The sequence below is a fragment of the Lissotriton vulgaris genome, chromosome 12 (genome assembly GCF_964263255.1).
Source record: "Lissotriton vulgaris chromosome 12, aLisVul1.2, whole genome shotgun sequence".
NCBI lineage: Eukaryota > Metazoa > Chordata > Amphibia > Caudata > Salamandridae > Lissotriton > Lissotriton vulgaris.
In genome coordinates, this window is record NC_141700.1 from 73,387,298 (window position 1) to 73,407,223 (window position 19,926).

General features: G+C 44.5%; 1 protein-coding gene across 2 annotated transcripts in view; it reads right to left on the minus strand.

Annotated features, from left to right (window-relative positions):
- The window catches only part of AP3D1 (adaptor related protein complex 3 subunit delta 1), a 400,132-nt gene that overhangs the window by 134,322 nt on the left and 245,884 nt on the right, over positions 1–19,926 (minus strand). For both annotated transcript variants that reach the window (XM_086947180.1, XM_086947179.1), the window contains exons 22-23: positions 18,630–18,789; positions 17,902–18,021 (exon numbers count right to left, since the gene is read on the minus strand). In XM_086947180.1, the coding sequence (XP_086803306.1) occupies positions 17,902–18,021; positions 18,630–18,789 (280 nt within the window). The remainder of the gene's footprint in view (positions 1–17,901; positions 18,022–18,629; positions 18,790–19,926) is intronic.

The following is a 19,926-nucleotide window of genomic DNA, read 5'->3' on the forward strand; positions in this document are numbered from 1 at the left end:
AAGAGAGGCACCCCGGACCCTCCTGGTCCACTCCAGACGCCATTTTAGGTCCACCGCGTGGGCTTGAATTTGCCAAGGCTTTGTTGCCCAATCCTGGGTCCAGCGACGCCGACAGCTTCATCCATCGTGGGACAGATCGCTCCTCCATCCTGGTCGCCGACAATGCCTCCTGGTCCGTGAGATCTGCGGTCACAGCGTCACCCACTCACCTTGTCGAGGTGGCTACCATCCGGTGCCCTCCTGGTGCCCACTGACTACTGGCTAGTAGTCTCGAACTTGGTCCCCTCTGCTTTCAGGTGTCATCTTCCATCGATCCAGGCTTGGATCCACCGAACTTTCTTCACTGGTCGCCTGCCAGCAACTTCTTTCTTCCAGGCTCCTGGTCCGGCAACGAGGATTCCCGACGTCTTTTGAGTCCTATGCAGCTGCAGCCCCTGGGCTAGGTAACTTCGGCATTTCGGTGCCCCAGCATAGCCTCACTATCCAAGGGTCAGAATCCACTTTCGTTTTCCTCCTACCAGGTCGGGTTCGCCCGAGAACACTAACTTTGCAATTTCTAGCTACCATAGACTTTGTCCCGCATCTCGCGTGAGAGTGCACACACTGCACCCGAGTCCCCTGGGTCTCCTAGAAGTAATCTAACGATTCTATAGTCAAGTCCTAGCGATTCCAAAGCCTATTAGTACTGTACTTACCTGCTAGTAATTTCGCATTCCACTTTCTGAGTATATGGTTTTCCGTGCCCCTCGGGCATTTGTATATACTGTGCTAACTTAAGTATTTTTGTAAGAGTTTTGGTTTGTGCTTAGTACCCTGTCCTCATAAAGAGTACAGGGCTGTTGTGATTCTTAATAAATATCTGTTTATTTTCATAACACTTGTGTGGTGTCCTTTCACTTGGTATTCAAGGGTATATGTGTGGTATAACAGCTGGCTTAACACGCCCTCTTGAGTCTTTAGCCTTAGACTGCTCGTATCCACGCTACTAGGATAGCTGGTCTATAAGGTTGACTTACAACCAATCATCAATAAGGGTTGCTGGACTGATACATAGTGTTCACTAGAATAGTGAGCACTGCATATCAGGCCACCTTCTCACAGTTCTTTCGCAGAAATGCTGCTACAGGTGCCAGCACCTTCGTAAAAATTCTTGGGGAAGAGCTAAGGCTGAACGGCAAAACTCTGAACTGAAAATGGCTCTTGGCTACTGTGAAGCGAAGGAACCTTCTGTGTGCTGGGTGAATCGGGACATGGAAGTACGCATCCTCCAAATCGAGCGTGGCCATGAAATCCCCCGGGTTGACCATCTTCAAAACGTCCTGTAGGGACACCATCCAGAAGGATAAGGAGATGAGATAGGCATTTAGCTCCCTGAGGTCCAGGATGGGGCGCCATTTCTCCAGCGTCTTTCTCACCAGGAAGAACCTGGAATAGAAACCTTGGCCCTGTTGGATGGAGGGGACCGGCTCTATCGCCCCTTTGCGGAGCATTTGTTGTACCTCGAGTCTTAGGAGACGCAGATGTTTTGATGGAATGGCTGTCGGGGGTCTGGGCGGAGGGACTTCCATAAACTCCAAAGTATGTCCTCGTCTGATGATGTTGAGCACCCAACGGTCCGATGTAATTTGGGACCAGTTCTGAAGGAATTTTGACACCCTGCCTCCAACTGATGATCTCTTGGAGGAGGGAACAGGAGGCCGCTATTGGCGTTTGGACGAGTCCCGTCCACGGGCAGCCTGCTTGCCTTTGTTGTAAGGCCGTGAGTAACCAGAGGACTGGCCCTGTCTCTGTTGGTATGACTGGCGGTTAGGCTGGTACGCAGAGCTGTTTGAAGAATAGCGCTGTTGTTGATATGAGCCTCTGTAAGCACCTCATCTGTCTCTTGCGCCTCTAAAAGGAGTTTTGCGGTACTGGAGGGTTCCCAGCGATCTAGCTGTTTCCGTGTCTTTTTTGATCTCTTGAAAAGTATCGTCGATCAATTTACCGAAGAGGGCCTCGCCATCAAAAGGTAGATCAAGGACCTTGTTTTGGATTTCTGGCCTAAACCAAGTCGCCTTTAGCCATCCTTGGCGTCTCAACACTGCCGCTCCTGCCAAAGCCCGAAAGCACGTTGTGGCAATGTCCATGGCACAGTCTATTATCTCCATGGAGACCGCTTCACCTTCTTGTAAAGTTTTCTTGGCTTCCAGCCCTGACTCTGGTGGAAGTTGTTCCAAATATGGAGCTATATCGCACCATAACTGGCGATCATATCGTCCCAATATTGCCAAAGCATTGGCGGCGCGAACCAGAAGGCTAGCAATGGATGAAAACCGCTTGCCCGTGTTATCAAGCCGTCGCCCATCCTTGTCAGGAGGGGCCGTCAAGGGAGCAGAAGGGTTCCGTGACTTCCTTTGCGCTGCCTGTGAGATAACAGAGTCCGGCTTGGGATGTCCTGTTAGCGCTGCAGGTCCATCCTCTGGCGCTTTATACTTTTTATCTAGGCGCGGTAGCACAGGGACCACCGTCGCTGGGTTTTTCATGGCCTTCAAACCTTCCTCCCATAGATGTTCCACAATTGGAATGGACCTTGTAGTTTTGCGGTGAGTTTCTTTAAAATCGTATAAGAAACAGTCTGTGGTTTGAGTAGGCAACACCAACTTAAATCTTCCAGCTGCACGCTCCATCAGCTGATGAAAGCTGCTGATGTCAGCAGGAGTAGAATCTCATAAGTCTTGGTGAGGTGAAGCTTGATCTGGGATGATGTAGTCATTGTATTCATCCCCCTCCTGATCTGAGTCTTGATTATCATCGGATGACACATCCGTTTCATTATCATGATCCCCATCCGGATCATCGGCTGGCTCCGACGTATTCTGAGGCACTTGCCGCTGTGGTTGAGGAGGAGTCTGTATTGAGTGCACCGGAGGGACTACTGAAGATTGGTTCCTCACTGGTGTCGACGGAGCAGACCTCCGCGGTGCTGGTCGCTCAGCTTTCGACTTGTAGTCCTGCAGCATCTTGTGTAGGTCATGCAGGAATGTCGTCGGGACTGAAACCATGTCTAGTGGTTCATAGCCCCTAGAGTGGTCTGTTTGAGGATAGTCACCTCCACCTTGTTCATATGCCTCCTCTGAGTCTGTTTCTTGACTCTTGATAAGAAGCTGAGATGGGCTATTCGCATATTCAAAACCATCCTGACCGTCTCCCTCAGAGTCCTCTTGGTCCAGCAACATAGTGGGAGGTAAAGAGGTCACCCTTCTTGGGGATGTCATTTCAGGCGTGATCCTTGTCAAAGAAATCGTTACCCTTCTCTCCGCAGCCAGTATCGTCGGTTGGTCCGTCGACGCCGGAGAAATCCTCGTCGACGAGATAGGAATTGCAGATGTCGTCGTCGACGCCACCGACGACGAGCCCGTCGATGTAGATATTGTTGTCGTCGATGCACTCGTCGACGACATGACCGTCGTCGACACAGTCGTCGTCGTCACTGCTGTCGTCGTCACCGCGGTCGACGATGTCTTAGTTGACGATATCGTCGGCATACTTCCCGTCGACGCTGCCGTCGTCGAGCTCCTCTTCGACGACGACGGAGCTTTCGTCGTCGACGCTCCCGTCGACGAGCCCTTCGACGGGACCAATTGGATCTTGGGCTTCATTTTCGTCATCGACGGAGCTACCGCCGACGAAGTCTTCGTCGTAGAGGACTTGGAACTTCTCTCTGAAGAATGTGATGAGGGTTTTTTGAAGGCTGGGTCTGTCTTCTCACCCCTAGGAGGCGAAACCAGTTCTGCCTTGCCTGACCCACTGTGGTGGGGGGAACCTCCTGAACCCCGGCCATCAGACTCCCTGGGGGTCTTCTTTGAAGCCTTTGAGGGGCGCCCAATAGAGGAAGAAGGGGAACCTCTACCCCTTTTCACTGACCTTCTTGAGGAAGCAAATGAAGCCGATTCCTCCTCATCACTGGAAACTCCATGTTTCCTTTCCTTATGCCTCTGCAACCATGTAAGAAGCCTTCCAGCACGATCTCTCAAGGTCTTGGTGGAGAGAGTGCGGCAAATCTTACAGTCCTCTGCCTTAAAGGCAGTAGATGCAATCCTTGTGTTTGTCCTCCACAAAAAGGCTTTTCTTCCCACAGGTGGAACAGGGCTTGAAAAGGGCTTTCTTCTTCTCAACCTCAGACATCTTGATGAAAAAAGAGTTTCCTGAAGAAATCTGAAGAAAATCCTGAAGAAATAACTGTAGAAATGATTTAGAAGAGTTGAAAATAGAGCAGAGCTCAATGGAGACTCCCTAGCACAACGTGCGGTAGAAAATCTGAGGCTCTGAGGTTCCTTCAGGAAGGTTCTAAGGGTGAGGCTCTTCTGATTGGCTGATGCCTAGAGTTTGGTCTCTTTTACAAAAAGAGGCTGATATGTTACAAAAGGGAATGAGGCCTAGGCCTTTCCTTTCTCTTTTGTACCTACTACTATGGTATTTTTTATTACCGAGACTTCCAGTCCGACGACGGGGAATGATACAAAGCATGGGAATCTATGAAAGTTCCAATACTGGGGCAACAAATAGCGATGAAGGATTAGCATGGTTTAGTATAGACCCATTGGAAAGGGGTAGCATCAGGCTGATGGAATAATTGACAATCCATGCCAAGCCTGCAAGATACTGCACTACCAGGCCGTGACCATGAGTAGTCTCTATTCCAGTGAAACAAACATAGAATTGGACTCAAAAACTGGTGAGTAGTTCACGTGTTTGTTACTCAAATTGGGACTTGAATAGAACGCTAATAGATTAACTTTTTCCTCAGGACCTACAGGATTAGTGGGTTAGTAGTGAGAGTTTAGCGGGAATTAGAACTTTGAAAGAAGTTTGTTTTTATTGATTTATTAAATTTTTTCCTCAGAAAATGCAGCTACAGAAATTAAAGAAATAGCAAATTAATACAAACAATTTATTATTATTTTGGGATTTAACCCTATCAATGCTGATGGCGGAACCGCTCCGTCATCAGCTGCGGTGGCGCTGTGCTGATGACGGAGCGGTTCCGTCATGGCCCTGCCGCCGCGCCTGCGTGGCGCGTTCTATTGAGCGGGCGGGACCTGAGCACAGCTCAACCGCGGCTGGTGACGGAGCGGTTCCGTCACCAGCACGGCCCCGCCGCGTGGCCGTCCCGCCCCCTTAGCACTGCGGAGGAATAGCCGCCGCAGTGAAGGGGTTAATGTTAAGTGGGGTATTTTGGGAGGAGAAGGCAATAAAACGTGTGGCTATTTTTTTCCACAGGAATATAAAGCAGTTACTTTTTGAACTATATGGGAGGCAAGATGGCATCTGAGTAGCCGCCGTTGCTGCAGATCCGCCGGTCCGGTCCGTAAATTAACTCGAAAACCCTGCTTTAATACTTTGAATGCCTTGGAATTACCCTCCGAATTACCCTCTAAACTCAATCCGACTTCATGTACCTGCAGTTTGCGACGTTCGCTGGGAAAAAAGAGCGAGCTCTGTTACATGAGACGCTGATGCATCTCCCCTGGTCCACGGTGTTTTCAAATCGCTCCGCTCCTACATCCTTGGCTGTCGCTGCTCTGCGGCGGGACTCTTTCATGGCGTGCTCCTTGGTGGTTCTTTCTGCGATCACAGAATCCTGCCGAGTGTGAGGGAAGGGGCATTGACACGCAGGTATTCGGGACGCAGAAGATACATTGAATCCAACATATTGAAATCGAACAAGTACGGATGGCAGGGCGGGGAGCGAAAGCGAATAAAGTTAAAAGCGCACAACTGACAGGCTTACCAGGGAATTAACTTTTGCAGCCTAACCCAGTTGAAAACAGTCAGAAATGCCCAGATCCACCCGGAGCTAATATAGGGAAAAAAACTATTCTGCAGAAAAAGTCGAACAGACAGTCAAACAGAAAAAAACACAAATAAAGAACATTAAAGGCGTAGATAATGGTCAATCTACTCAAAATGCTTATGGTGGCTTATCTCCAACATCTTTGCTCCAATTGATGGGAGATTGCATAGCGTGATGGTGGGAGAAGAGGCTGAAACAGAGGGTCCGATTGACCAAACAGGTCCAATAGAGGTTGCGCCGCCCTTCGAAAATGCAATGGAGATTAAAACACCAATCTTTCAATCTAGTCCGGCTACCAGTCTGGGGATGGCTGAGGAAGACAATGGCTAAAAACGTCCTATACCCTACCCAATCGATGACGTACAAAGCCTACAAACTCTTAATAACATTGCAGCGGAGAAAAGCGATGTAATAAATCATGATATGGTGACTCTCAGTGGTTGTGATAAGGAAAAAACTCCAGCTCTCCCACCTAAAACGCCCAATAATATAGACAAATTTTACTCACGGATGAATCAGAAATTTCGGATGGAAGTGTATCCGTCGCGAGTGAAGGAGGAAGTCCGAATTGGGGCCACAGCACAGACTCAGAGCTATCCATGAAAGCTTCTGTAGAAAAAAAATCTTGCGGAAGAAATCCAGCCAACATAAGAAATGTGAGACTCCTGACAAAGGCAGCACGATGCTTCTTAGATGGGACTACTCCGCTTTGCAATTATCAGCTATGACAGAACCAACGATGTGTTCAAGAGAGAATTATACACCCACAGGAAGCACCATCGATGGGGCATCGGATACAAAATGCAAACCCACTTTGGCAGTAGTGCTCCAATCCGTTAAGAACTTTCAAGAGGAGGTCAAGATAGACAGCCGAAGGTCACGCCTTGCCACGCAGAAGCTTCAGGGCACCATAAGGAAAATGGGTAAGACATGTGCTGAGATCGCGGATAGAATGGCTTCAGTCGAAGTACGTACTGAAAATCTCGAGAAAGATATCGTTACCCTGAAAACACAAGGTGAGGAACATGATGGTATAGTTAAAGACCTTATGCTCAAAGGCGAGAAGCGAGAGAACAGACTACGCCGTAACAATCTACGTGTTCTTGGTATTCCGGATGGAGTGGAAGGGAACGACCCTAAGACCTTTATGATAACACTCTTTAAGGGAGCTTTTCCGAATTTAAACTCTTGGGACTGGGGAAAGGAAATACAACTAGTTCATCGCTTCACATTAACACCATCTAAACGACCTACCTCTTCCTCTCAATACCCACAGGCTATGTTAATTTATTTTGGCAATCTTCTCTTGCGGCAACTGCTCTATGATCTCGCAAGGCCTGCAAATCAGAAAGAATATAATGGCATTACCTATTTTACTCGGCCTGATTTAGCTCATGCCACCGTGGAGCGCAGATGGAGGTTGAGACAACTCTTTGCGCCATTTCAACATCTGGGTGCAACAGTTAATCTCCAGAACCATGCTCTCCTAAAGGTCATATTTATGGGAGCCACACATAGCTTTGCTTCTGAAATCCAGGCCCAGGCGTACTTGTGAGAGATTACAGCCCAAAAATAAGTTAAAGATAATGACTTAAGAATAATCTCGGATTATAACTATCTGAAGCTGATATTGGCTATACTGCAGGACTCTATTGTCTAATCTCTTTTGTTTTTATCTCAAAAGATATAAAGCAAATTTTTTTTTATTAATGAATAGAGTGACTGTCTTTAAGTTGGAATGTAAACAAAATAAGGATTATCACTGTGAATTGAACGGGTGGTATTTTAGAAGTATAGTGAGGGTGGAGGGATTGGACCGGGGAGGGGCACGGGGTCACGACCGCTCAGAAGCCATCATCCTGGCTCACTATGCGCCAGGTAACCTCAGTGGTAGGTGGTGGGAGGGTGGTGGGGTCTGAGGGCGGGGTTTAGGGGGAAGGGGGAAAAGGGTTGGTACTCTGGGGGCTGGTTTTAGGTTGTTTGGCTTTTCATATTGTGGCTGAAAATATCATTAATGAGTAAACTGCGTATAGCAACAATTAATATTTGCCGTCTTAACGATTTTAAAAAACTGCAGAATACTGTGGTGGGGCTTCGATTGTTATAAGCCGATGTTATCTGCATGCAAAAGCTGTTTAAAAAACGATTTTCCCTTTCTGTGATTACTGTCTTTGCATGTGGTTGTTACAGTTTAAAATTGCAGTTTTGACCTGCCTGTGATTGCATATTTAATCACCTGTTTTGTGTTTTAAACTTGTGGTTTTCCCTGTCCAGGATTGCTTGCATTTAACGTATCAAATTGTGGGATTTGCAGTCCAACCTCTGTAGTTTGTCCCTCTCATTCCTTGGTGACAAATCTGTTTTCCCTCCAAATTTCTCCTTTGCTCTGTGCTAAGACCTGTGTGTTAAAACAGTGTACCCCCAGCCACCATTTTGTATTCACAAGATAGTGAGGCCAGCCCCCCTGCTCCCCCCCCCCCCCCAAGCAACAGGGATATCCTACATCAGAGGGTGCTTCTGTGAGCGGTTTAAACTGTATTTACTGGGGCCTGTGCACTTCGTTTTTTGGCCAGCAGGGGGAGTAAAGTTGTATTCAAACAATATTGTTAGATTTCTAGTTAGTGAAGCCTTTACCTGCAGAAGTCCAAAGTGTGGATTGAGCCTGTCTGTCTCCTAGGAGATTCTGAACAGGAGAAGCAGCTTCCAACTCCCTGGCCAGGAAACCTTGTCCGAGGTCGCTGGGACCTTATATGGTCTGCTAGTGGTTGGTACAAGTCTACACTGATTGGTGGTTGTATCTGGTGTTTCTATTGGGTTAGGGTTAATGTCCTCATTGGTTGGGTATTTGAGGGTTCTGATTGATTTCTGGGTCTGTGATTCAATCATTGTAGGGTTGGGACTAGGGTTAGGATTTCTATTGGAAGTAGGGTCTAGGGCTTCCTATTTTATTGGTTGATGGGAGTAAGGTGGGAATAGGGCTAGGGTTAGACCTTTAATTGAAAGTAGCTATCTAGGGCTTCTGGTGTGATCGGTTGTTGGACTAGTTGTGGGACTAAGAGTAGGGTTAGGCTTTCTATTGGAAGTAGGAACTAGGGCTACCTGTACCATTGGCTGCTTGTACTTGGGTTGGGACTACTGGTAGGGCTAAGGCCTTTTTTGGACGTAGAGATCAGGGTTTTTGGAACGGATTGGGTGCTTGGACTAGGGCTAAGATTGGCAGTAAGGTCCTGGTCTCCTATTGGTTCTAGATTTTAGGGCTAGTGTTTAGGGCAGAGAGGACAAGGGTAGTTGCATGTTTCAGCCTGTTCTAGACTGGTCGGGACTAGGGCCAGAAATGCTGCCCTTTTTCTCATTTAGCAAAACCCAAAACTAATTTTTACTCATCCAAAAGCCTCCTCCTATTGCTAAAACCTAAAAAAAAATATATACATACATACATATACATATATATATTTACTGTTACTTTGTTTCTATATTACGTTAATTTGTAGTCCATCCTTTGTGTTTATTACTGTGAGAAGGCGTGTAGCATTGGTTGTTTTCATTTAGCCCTTTGTTTACTATTTAAGCACTTCTTTGATTCTGGCGCGCTGTGTGTACAAGCTCTCTTGCAGAGTGAAACGCGTCATCTTACATTAAAAACGTCTTCCCTGTTGACCACTGTTGGATGTATTTTTTTGAGGCTATTGTGGACTGTTTGTTACGAGGTGCTTTGAGGTCCCGACCATTGGTTCTGACATCCACTCGGAACCTGGACTGATATATATATATATATATATATATATATATCTCACTCTTTTATCTCTCCACTATCCTTTTCAATCGAAATTAACAGACTAACATGTTCACTTCTCAAATTCCATATTAAACTATACTAATATACTACCCAAATAACTGAATAACATATCCACTACTCAAATTCCTTAATTTTTTTTTTTTTACTATACTAATTTTCAACAGTAATCCTTTATGGGTTCCGGAGAGGCGTTCTACTCGCCAGAAAAGCGATTCAACACCCATTAGGGGTAACAAGTGCTATATGAATGCAAATCTTTCTTCCCCTTTTATCCCTCCGCTATCCTTCTCACTCCAAGTAACTTACTAATATCCACCACTGAAATTACTTAATATTTCACCATATTAATTCACCACTAGGCTTCCTGAATAGCGTGCGTCAAGAAGCGCTACATAAACACCAACCTTTGTCCTCCTCTATCCTTCTGCTATCATTCCAAATCCAAATAACTAACTAACTAACCTATCCACCACTTAAAATGTACTTGCATGTTTCACTATACTAATTCAACACTAATCCTCTATGGGTCCCGGAGTAGCGTGCTACTCGCCGAAAAAGCACTTCAACGCCTCGTCAGGGGTAGTAAGCGCTATATAAATGCAATTACAATACAATACAATACAATATTGAAAGAGCACAAATACACTTGTTGGAAATCCTTGGATATACATTGGTGGGGCCACGACTCAAAATTCAAAGACAGGGGGAGGGGGGTGTGGGGGGGAGAAAGCCATTTTGACAGTTAATCGGGCTATTCAATTTACTCGAACAATAGCTGACCAGAATCGGCTGTGGGTAATTACTGAATCTTGCCGAGACAATGGGGATCCAATCACAATATGTACTATTTATGGAAGTACTTGACGATCCAACCATATTTGATTATATAAATAACGGGTTAGCTACATGGCCGCAACCATAATTATGTGTGGGGATTTTAATATAAACGTGCCTGCTAATCAAAATGTAGACCTTGATAATGGTTGAGTCTATAATGGTCAGAAACCCAAGGTTTTTAGAGTCTTATGGACACTGTCGCGAGCAAGCACTCTCTGATATCTGGAATTGGCAGAGCCTCATGGAACCGGGTTTTACATTTTTATCTTTTCCACACAATAAGCATGCAAAATTAGACTTTATTCTAGCATCACATACTATTCTTCATGCATGTTCAATTGAGAAAGCTCCACGCATATTGGCTGACCACAATCCTTTAATAGTAGAACTTAGGAGGTTTGGGTCTAGAAATATGGGTAAGACCAATTGGAGCTTTGAACGATCGCTACTTCTGAATGAGGAATACTGCGAGCACGAGGAAGTGGATACCACAATTTTTTTTAAAGAGAATATAGGGAGTGTTGGGGTGGATATAGTTTGGGACACGCTGAAAGTGGGAATACGCGGGGGAAACACTCAGCTCTTCACTGACTATGAATAAGGAAAAGCAACGCTTCCTTAATGATAATCAGGGTAGCCTGGCTGCCGCAGAAGAAGATTTGATTGTAGCACTCCAGGACGGTGGAGATGCCTCGGAAGCACATATAAGAGTGATGGTAGCCAAGTCAACTATTCTTGAAACAATAACAAAGAGAGCTGCAGATAGATTAGCTGTGTGGCGTGAGAAGGCTTATGAATGTAGTGAACAAGTCGGGCACCACCTTGCAACTAGAGCTAGGCAGAGAACAACTCGAAATATAATAGCCAAGATTAATTATCCTGTAAGAGGGAGAACTATAGATCCAGAGGGCATTCGTAAGGTGTTCTATTCATACTACTAAACTCTTTATCATGAGGATATCCCAGAATCACCCGGGAGAGGTTACTTTATATCTTAATCAAGGTCCAGTGGTAACATTTTCCGAAGAGGATCAACAGCAACTTGAGGAACTCCCCCAGTGGGCGGACATCTTGCTCTGTATGAATAGTGTAGGAGAGTAGGGTCTGCTTTCCTATGGTCACCCCACTTTTTGATTTTTGCATCACTGGTTTTCGACTTAATGTGGCTGTGGGCCTGCTAATCAGACCCACAGCCCAGCTGTGCTCTCTCTAAATTCAATACAATGTACTTTAGGTACATTACCAATTGGACATTGGGGCACCTTATGAGCCCCTGTACAGTGTACTATAGGTACCCAGGGCATAGGTGCATGCAAGGTCTACCAGGGGCTGCAGCATGTATTATGCCACCCCTGGCTGGCCAGTCACATTGACACAACTGGCTGATCACTCAGCTGGGGGAAGGTTGTGTAATCACCCCTTGCTTAGATATAGTATTCCTATATCTAACCTTATATTTAGACACATATACACCTATAGGTCACTCCTATGGCAGGCCTTAACAATCCTGGAGGCAGTGTGCTTGGTTTTATGTGAGATGAGGCTCTAGCATGAGCGGAGCCTGTCTGCAGCTTTCGGAACCATGTCCTTACAGCTGTTCTAGGATATAGCCATACCATATACTCTAAGTGCATTATGAACCTCACGGTTAAATGCTAACTCTGGTTTGGCTTTATCAAAACATGTCGTGTAAGGTGTCATACGCTTTGGAATACTACCCCCTCGCCATTTCTGGCGACGGGGGTAGCATTCCACCCTTCTAGAGGGAGAAGACATGTTGTTCCTACTAATCCCGGTTAAAGTTAACCAGAGCCTCAGCATCACAAAATGGATGCCGCTGCCACAGACACAAGTCTGACCTCCTGCTGCTGGGAGTCCTTCCAGCGGGGGAGGCTTGGACAATAGGTTTCCTGTCTTGGGAGGTGCTAGCACCACCCCAGACAGGCTCTAGTGTATTGGGGCAGGGAGGCCTGAAAGAAATGGGACACTGCCTTGGGCACACAAGGTGTCCCATGCATAGTCCAGTTCAAACCGGTGCTGGGGCACTCCATCCCCAGCTCTGGCGTGAAACTGGACAAAGGGAAAGAGGTGTAACCACCCCCTTCCCTGGTCCCGTCCCACCCATAGGAGGGACCTAGCAGGTAATCCAGCACCTAGATTTGGTATATAGGTAGGAGCTGAGTCCCAAGACTTTAGATTAATCCTGACTGAAACTTGAAACGAAACTCTGGACCTTCGACGTTCTACTTGAAGATAGAAGACTGAAGAATCTCCCTTGGGGTCAAGGAGTGACCATCCTGCACAAGCAGGCACCATCCAGCGATCAGCTGTTTGCTTTATCGTCGCTCCCACCGGAGCCCGAACACAGACCCGGACTTCCAGACTTCCTTCAGCCCGATCCACAGCCACAGCAAAGCTGAGACCCGTGGAGGCGACGTGGGACCGGCAATCTTGGAAAGCCAGCGAATTGCTTTCCGTGCAACTTCTGAGGCACCCTCGAAGTTGTGCATTGGGGATTGAGAAGCCCCAGCCCCGAGCATCAACTGCACCGAAGATCAGCCCTCCACACTCCACGAGTTCTGCGTGGGGCCCTTCTGCATTTTCCTGCTCAACTCGTCTATCCGGTCACTTGCCCTTTGGCTAGTGGCCTCTGTGACGACGAAACCTTAAATCCACACCGCTGGTCTGGTTGCTCCAGACTGGCCCTGCTCCCCTGAAAAGGAGCAGCCTATCAGACCTTGCTGGTCTGATTAAGAAGCCATCTTCGATTCCCGTGTGGGTTGCCTTAGCTAAGGCTGGTTGACTCCAATCCGGTCCCCGGTAGCTTGTCTCTTTCCCAGTTTAGGAATTGGCTTGGTAGTTTGGTTTGCCCTGTTCCCATCATGCACTGGGACAGGAACAGACTAATTTGCATATAGTCAGGTTCTGAAGCTGGGATGGTGCAGTGAGCTAAAAAACGGTGATGGATCAAGCCCTGATCTCTTGACTGGGTAGGAGTATTCTGCATCATTCAGAAACTCTGTCCATCACCTTTTCCAAAATTGATTTTATCCACACTATGTGTGGGAGGGTATACTCAGACGTGAGTCCCTAGCTCATTGCACCATCAGGATTCAAGCAAGCCGGGCCGACGAGGCTGAAATGCCAGAAACCGGTCCCCGGTAGCTTGTCTCCTTCCCAGTTTAGGAATTGGCTTGGTAGTTTGGTTTGCCCTGTTCCCATCATGCACTGGGACAGGAACAGACTAATTTGCATATAGTCAGGTTCTGAAGCTGGGATGGTGCAGTGAGCTAAAAAACGGTGATGGATCAAGCCCTGATCTCTTGACTGGGTAGGAGTATTCTGCATCATTCAGAAACTCTGTCCATCACCTTTTCCAAAATTAAAATCCAATCCGGAAGCCGACACCGCCGACAGCGAGAGCCTTCGTGGGACAGTCCGTGCCTGACTCCTGGTTGTCGTCGACGCTTCCTGGTCCACGTGGCTGCAGAGACAAGCTTCAGGACATCACCTGATTGCTTCGTGACATCGCCTGGTTCCTTCCTGGTCACTGGCTAGTGACCCAGACTCTGTCCCCTCTGCTTTCAGGTACTCTTCATCCTCGATCCGCCCTTGGATCCAACCGGACACTTCTCTCCTGGTCGCCTGCAGCATCTTTCTCCAAGGCTCCATAGGATTCGGCGAAGAAACCCGACACACCTTGACACCTATGCACTCGCTTCCTGTGGGTGAGGTAACGCGAGTACCCTGGTGCTCCTGTGGGTATTAACTATCCTAGTGTCTAACTTTCAAGTAGCTTTCTCCTAGTCCATCCGGAAGTGACCTAAAAGAACTAGTTTCCAATTCTTTTGTTCCCATTCTAACTCTATGGTAACTTGCGCGTGTGTAAAGAGTTAAAGTTTTATAAACAATTTGCCCCACAGCTGAAAGATTGGATGTTACAATTAATTGTACATGTGTTTAAAGGGGGTAAACCACCGCAGTCCTGGACACAGGCCAAAAATGTTTTTCTCAAAAAATAGAAATCACCATTGAAACCTGGTTCTTATTGCCCAATACTTTGATTAATGCTGACAGCAAGATTTATTCCAAAATTCTTGCCACTCGCTTAGCTGCTGTCATTCACAAGCTTGTCTCACCTCAACAACATATCTTTATACCAGGACGCAGTAAGATTGATCATATCAGGAGAGTCATTTCATTATTTGATGCCGCTAACATCTCTACAGAGCCAACAGCACTTCTACTGCTGGACGCTGAAAAAGCCTTTGACAGGGTCTATTGGTTTTTCTTATGTGAGACCCTGTTAAGGGTCGGAACAGGCAAAGGGCTCACACAGGCCTTTAAGATGCTTTATTTTCATCCTAGTGCAAGACTCTTCGTAAACAGTGTTCTTACAGACTCATTTGAAATTACTAGAGGGACCCGACAGGGTTGCCAGAGTTCCCCGCTGTGGTTTGCTCTGTAAAGAGACCCCTTTTTACGGCAACTTGAAATTAACAGGAGTATTAGACCTATCGAATCTCAGGGTGGGAAAATAAAACTTTGGCTTATGCAGACGACATTGCTATATTCACCCAGATCCTGAAACAGCTTTAGCCAAGGTAGAGGCGGAAACAGCGAGATTTGGGCAACTTTCGGGCTATTCTCCTAATAGTACTAAAACCCAAATAGTTTGCAAAAATATACGCATGTCTAACAACATTAGACAGGTGGAAAAGGCAACATATCTTTGAGTTGATATTCTGGCTAATGTCGACAAGATTCTTGATGGTAACATTGATCCTTTGATCGCTAAAATTAAAAAAGAATTAATGAGATTACATAATTTACATCTGTTGATTACTGGCAGATGCAATATAATTAAAATGCTCCCCCCCCCCCCAAAATAAATGTTTTGTATTTTTTAAGGGCAATTCCTTTAGAATTTTCGACTATTTGTTTGAAAAAAATTGAAGACCTATTACATTGATTCATTTGGGCATATGAAAAACTAAGGAGAGCATATACATTTTTATCTTTGCCAAGAGAAAGGGGAGGCTTGGCTTTACCAAATATAAGATTATGTTATTGGGCCACTAACTTATTATTTAACCTAACCCTTATATCTGAAAAACCAATAGATAGTGTCATGGAAGAAATACCTACACCTATAGAACTTATAATGGGTAAAGACGCATGGCGGTGGCTCTGGAGATTTTTGAACGATAGCCACTACAAGAAGGTCTGCTTTAAATCATTAATAGGTGGGCACAGAACCATGAGACTAGTTTGGAAATTGTTAGGGCTGGGCCGACTGAATAATTACACACCATTAGGTAATAATCCTAATCTCCCTGAAACTTTTAAAGGTCCTATTGGTAAGAGATGGTGAGATGCCAGCCTGTTAAAGCCTGGCGATTTCTATTCTTTAACCAACATAGTTAGCTTTGATAACCTTAAGGAGACATATAATTTAGATTGGAGACATTTTTATAAATATCTCCAAATTCGAGATTTTCTAAGCAAAAAAGGGGAGGTCCAATTGGCTTCGCCAATAATGATATGATAGAAAGGATGAGGAAAAATAGACCACTCTCCATCAGGGAGGTTTATAGTTTTTTTAACTCATTAATGCCAGAGGATATGGAGGCATGAGCAGCCAAATGAAAAACAGAGATAACTATTCAGGAAAACTTTTTTTTTTTTTTACTCAGCCGAATTAGCACAGAAAATCTTGTTTTTCACTTTATTACACCCCCAAAAAGATTTCTAAATGGGGGACAGGAAAAGGAACTCGATATCCCCGATGTGCATTATTTCAGGTGGATCTAAATCACATGTTTAGTTCATGTAATTCTCTAAGTAGTTTGAAACAAGAAATTTCTATTTTTTTTAAGGAGGTGCTAGGGGTAGACTTTCTTTTCTCTTCATCTTTGATTGGACTTTGGGTGGACCGGCAACTGCAAGGGAAGCCAGGAGAAAAACTTGTGTTTATTGGTATGGCAATACTGCGCCTATGCCTGGCTTTGGCGTGGTTGGATCCAAACCCCACTGGCTTTCATTAATGGCTTTCTCGCTTATTGACAAACTATAACTTTGAGAAAGCTATCTAGGCGAAAAAGGGATTGCGGGCCCGATCTAAAGGCTTAAAAATGTGGGCACCGCTGACTAGTTGGCTTGAGAAATATTAGTAAACTTCAAAAATGTGTTCTTTAGTATTTTCTATTTGTCTTTTACATTTGCTTGTATTAATAATCAATTGAATAAGTCCTACTACTTATGGGTGGGGGGGGGGGGGGGGGTTCAGAGAACACGTGGTGGGGTAAACTAATAAAATGTTCATAATTTTCATACTTTTTATGATAAAAAATGTTTTCCCTTCTGTTTGGTTGTTAACATGTTTTGTAATAATTGTATATACGACTGTATAATTATGCAGAAATAAAAATATTTTTTGAAAAAAGGAATATAAAGCAGTTAGTAACAAAGAAATAGATTCATGACCTGTGTGAATTTGGCATCGGTTTATAAATTGATTGGTAGATGGTATGATGGCAGTCTAAATTTCAGAACAAGCTTACATTTGATGGGCTCTTAAAGGTTCTGTACCTTATACAGTTATCTGGAAATTTGTACTCAACCAGACAATTGATGGAAAATATGCATATATGCAGAGCCCAATGGTCCACTAACGATGTGAGGAATTATTCTAAAATTTATGACAATCAGTGAAGATCCTACAATGCAGTACCCATGTTACATTTCTCACACTGGGAGAAAATGTTTTCCAATTAAGCTTAATCATCTGAAGATATGAGCGCGTGAGCTATAACGCTCATGTTCTCTAAGGATGCATTTATGTATTAGACATGGGTATGTGCATCACCAAAATGTATTAGGCATTCAAGAATAAACATCCTTTTATCAGTTAGATATGCGGAAATATACAAGTTGCAGTCTCATTTTTTCACAGAAACCCAAATAAATAAGGACGAGACACAGGAAACGTAAAACCAGGAGCCCTAATTTTCAAGAAAAAAAGACTCCTTATAAACTGGTAGCTCTTTCTAGCATTATTCTATACAGGGAGATTAACACCTGCATTAACTCTCGCCAAGGAAACTTAGATGGATAGGAAAAGGACAAGAAACACTGAATTCTGTGCCCAATGGGACTAGAGTACTGGATTTGCAATGCTATAAGCACTGCCGTGTTGTCCATTGCATTGACACCAGGAAACTACTGGGTACCTACATGGCATGCTCCCTGTTACCATGACATAGAGGAAGAGGTTTCTATGATTGGCGCCTGGCAGGTGGGAATATTTCACAAAATAAACTGTGCAAGGAACCATAGATAATTTTGCTCCCTTGTTGTCATATTCAACTACTTAGTAATGTATTATTTCAAGTATATAATTGTCTGTAGCTTATGAAGAGTTAAATGTACTTACATCTGACGGCAAGTTATCTTTCCCACCTACTTCCGGCTCCACTTTAGCAGATAAAGCTTCGGCTTCGATGCTCGTGGAGGACTTTTTATGTTTCCGCCCTTCATCCTTCTCTTTGCTTTTCTGAATTGCAGCACAAAAGTAAAGCGAGATAGAAACCATTAGTTCATGGAAATTAATACAGCACAATGGTGCACTTTTCTGATAGTTCAAATAACCCAGAAAATCCGGATATATACAGATGTCTGAGGAAACAAACTTTCTCAATGATATATATTCGAATATATTAAAAATGAAGAAAAAATCTAGGATCTTCACAAAGTCAGTTGAACAAAGGAAGGCTTTTTGCATTTTGGTATTGTATATATTTTATAGTATATATTGTATATATAAAACAATGGACCTGTTGTTTCAACTCAAATACATAAATTCTGAAACACAACAAAAAATGACAATTTGAAACAAAATTAAGAAGTCGGACATCTAGATCAATTTTTTTTAACTTTTCTGGACCTCCTACATTTCAGATACTTAGAGTGACTCGGGATGTGTTGAGTAAAGGAGGGTTTTGTGGCGAGGGGGTGGTTGAGGGCAAAGCAAGAGGGTAGGATAACAAGCATCACGTACAGAAACAAAAATATACACACATGCACAAACTAATATTAAATGCAATTTTGGAGTAGCACTATTTCACCCGCCTTGCTTCTTACCAAGAGTGCTATACACCTTACCTTTTTGTCTCTCTTCTTTTCTTTTTCTTTGTGCTTCTTCTCTTTTTTGATCGGCTTATTACTTTTGATATCTGCTGGAGCAGCCTCTGTCTCTGGCGTTTTCAGGCCTTCTGAGTTTCTGTGCCTCTGCACTGGAAGCTTGTCTACATCCGCTAACGGCCTTTAAGAAGGATTATTGTGTAAGTGGCAGATCAGACATGTCCATCGCCGTTATGGAGCATGGACAACACATTTTTTCATTAAATACCCACCACAGACATGCATGGACAAACTACAAAAATAATCTGAAGTCAGACACAGACAGATGGGATTCACAAGATGTCCTAAGTATATGAAGAAGCACCATTATCTACAAAGTAGGAATTTTGCTACTTCAGAGAAAAAAAAAAGGGAGCAACATAATAACATAGTTAACTCCAAAATCTAGGAGGATATCCATAAACAAAGGATGCACGCTGAACCCTCTGTAAGAATATTTAATGGATATGCTCTATCCATCATTGGGGAGTTCTAAGCACCAAGATGGGACGTCTTGTAACACACTGTATGAAGGCAACACATTAGGTGGTGCTCATGTTATACCTTTTTAGTTATGTGGCACTTCACCTCCCTGTTCAATTGTTTTAGAGAAACCCGTTTGTTAGCATGTGAAGGTGAAACACATTTGGACATCTAAGAAGGTATAAAAAACAAAGGATCTACGGAAACAAGAACTAAGCCGGCAGAGACTAAGACTTACCTTGGAGTCTTCCCTGTAATTAGACTTTGCATGTATGTGACAGACAAGAAATTGCAAAGAGAGAAAAAAGAGAGAGAAGGTTTGAAAAGGAGGGAGAACCACAGTGCAAGAGAAAGTTGGAGAGAAAAGAATGTGGCTGTAACAGCAACAACAATGTCTTCGATCTGAGTCTCTCCAACTTATCTAAGAGGAGATACCAAGCATCCCACTGAATGACAGGGTCATACGTAAAGGGATATCACTGAGATAAACTCAGTGTAGGCACCTATACAGTTGCTGGCAGAACATAGAGTAAATAAGAGTTTGAAGTAGGCTGTTAAAGAGGCTGTTGAAGAAGGGTAACAATCAAATAGCCTGCCAGGAATTGACATCCACTCAAGGCTGTAACTTTTGCGTTGAAGCAGAGGAACCAATAACATCTGTCCACGAACTTAAAAAAAAAATTCTATCATTTGACAGATTAGAAGATGCTGTTTCATCTACAGTTCTACAGTGGAATAAGATATGTTTTGCTCGAGGAACTCAATCATGTTGAGTGTAAAGAAGCAATGGAAGAGG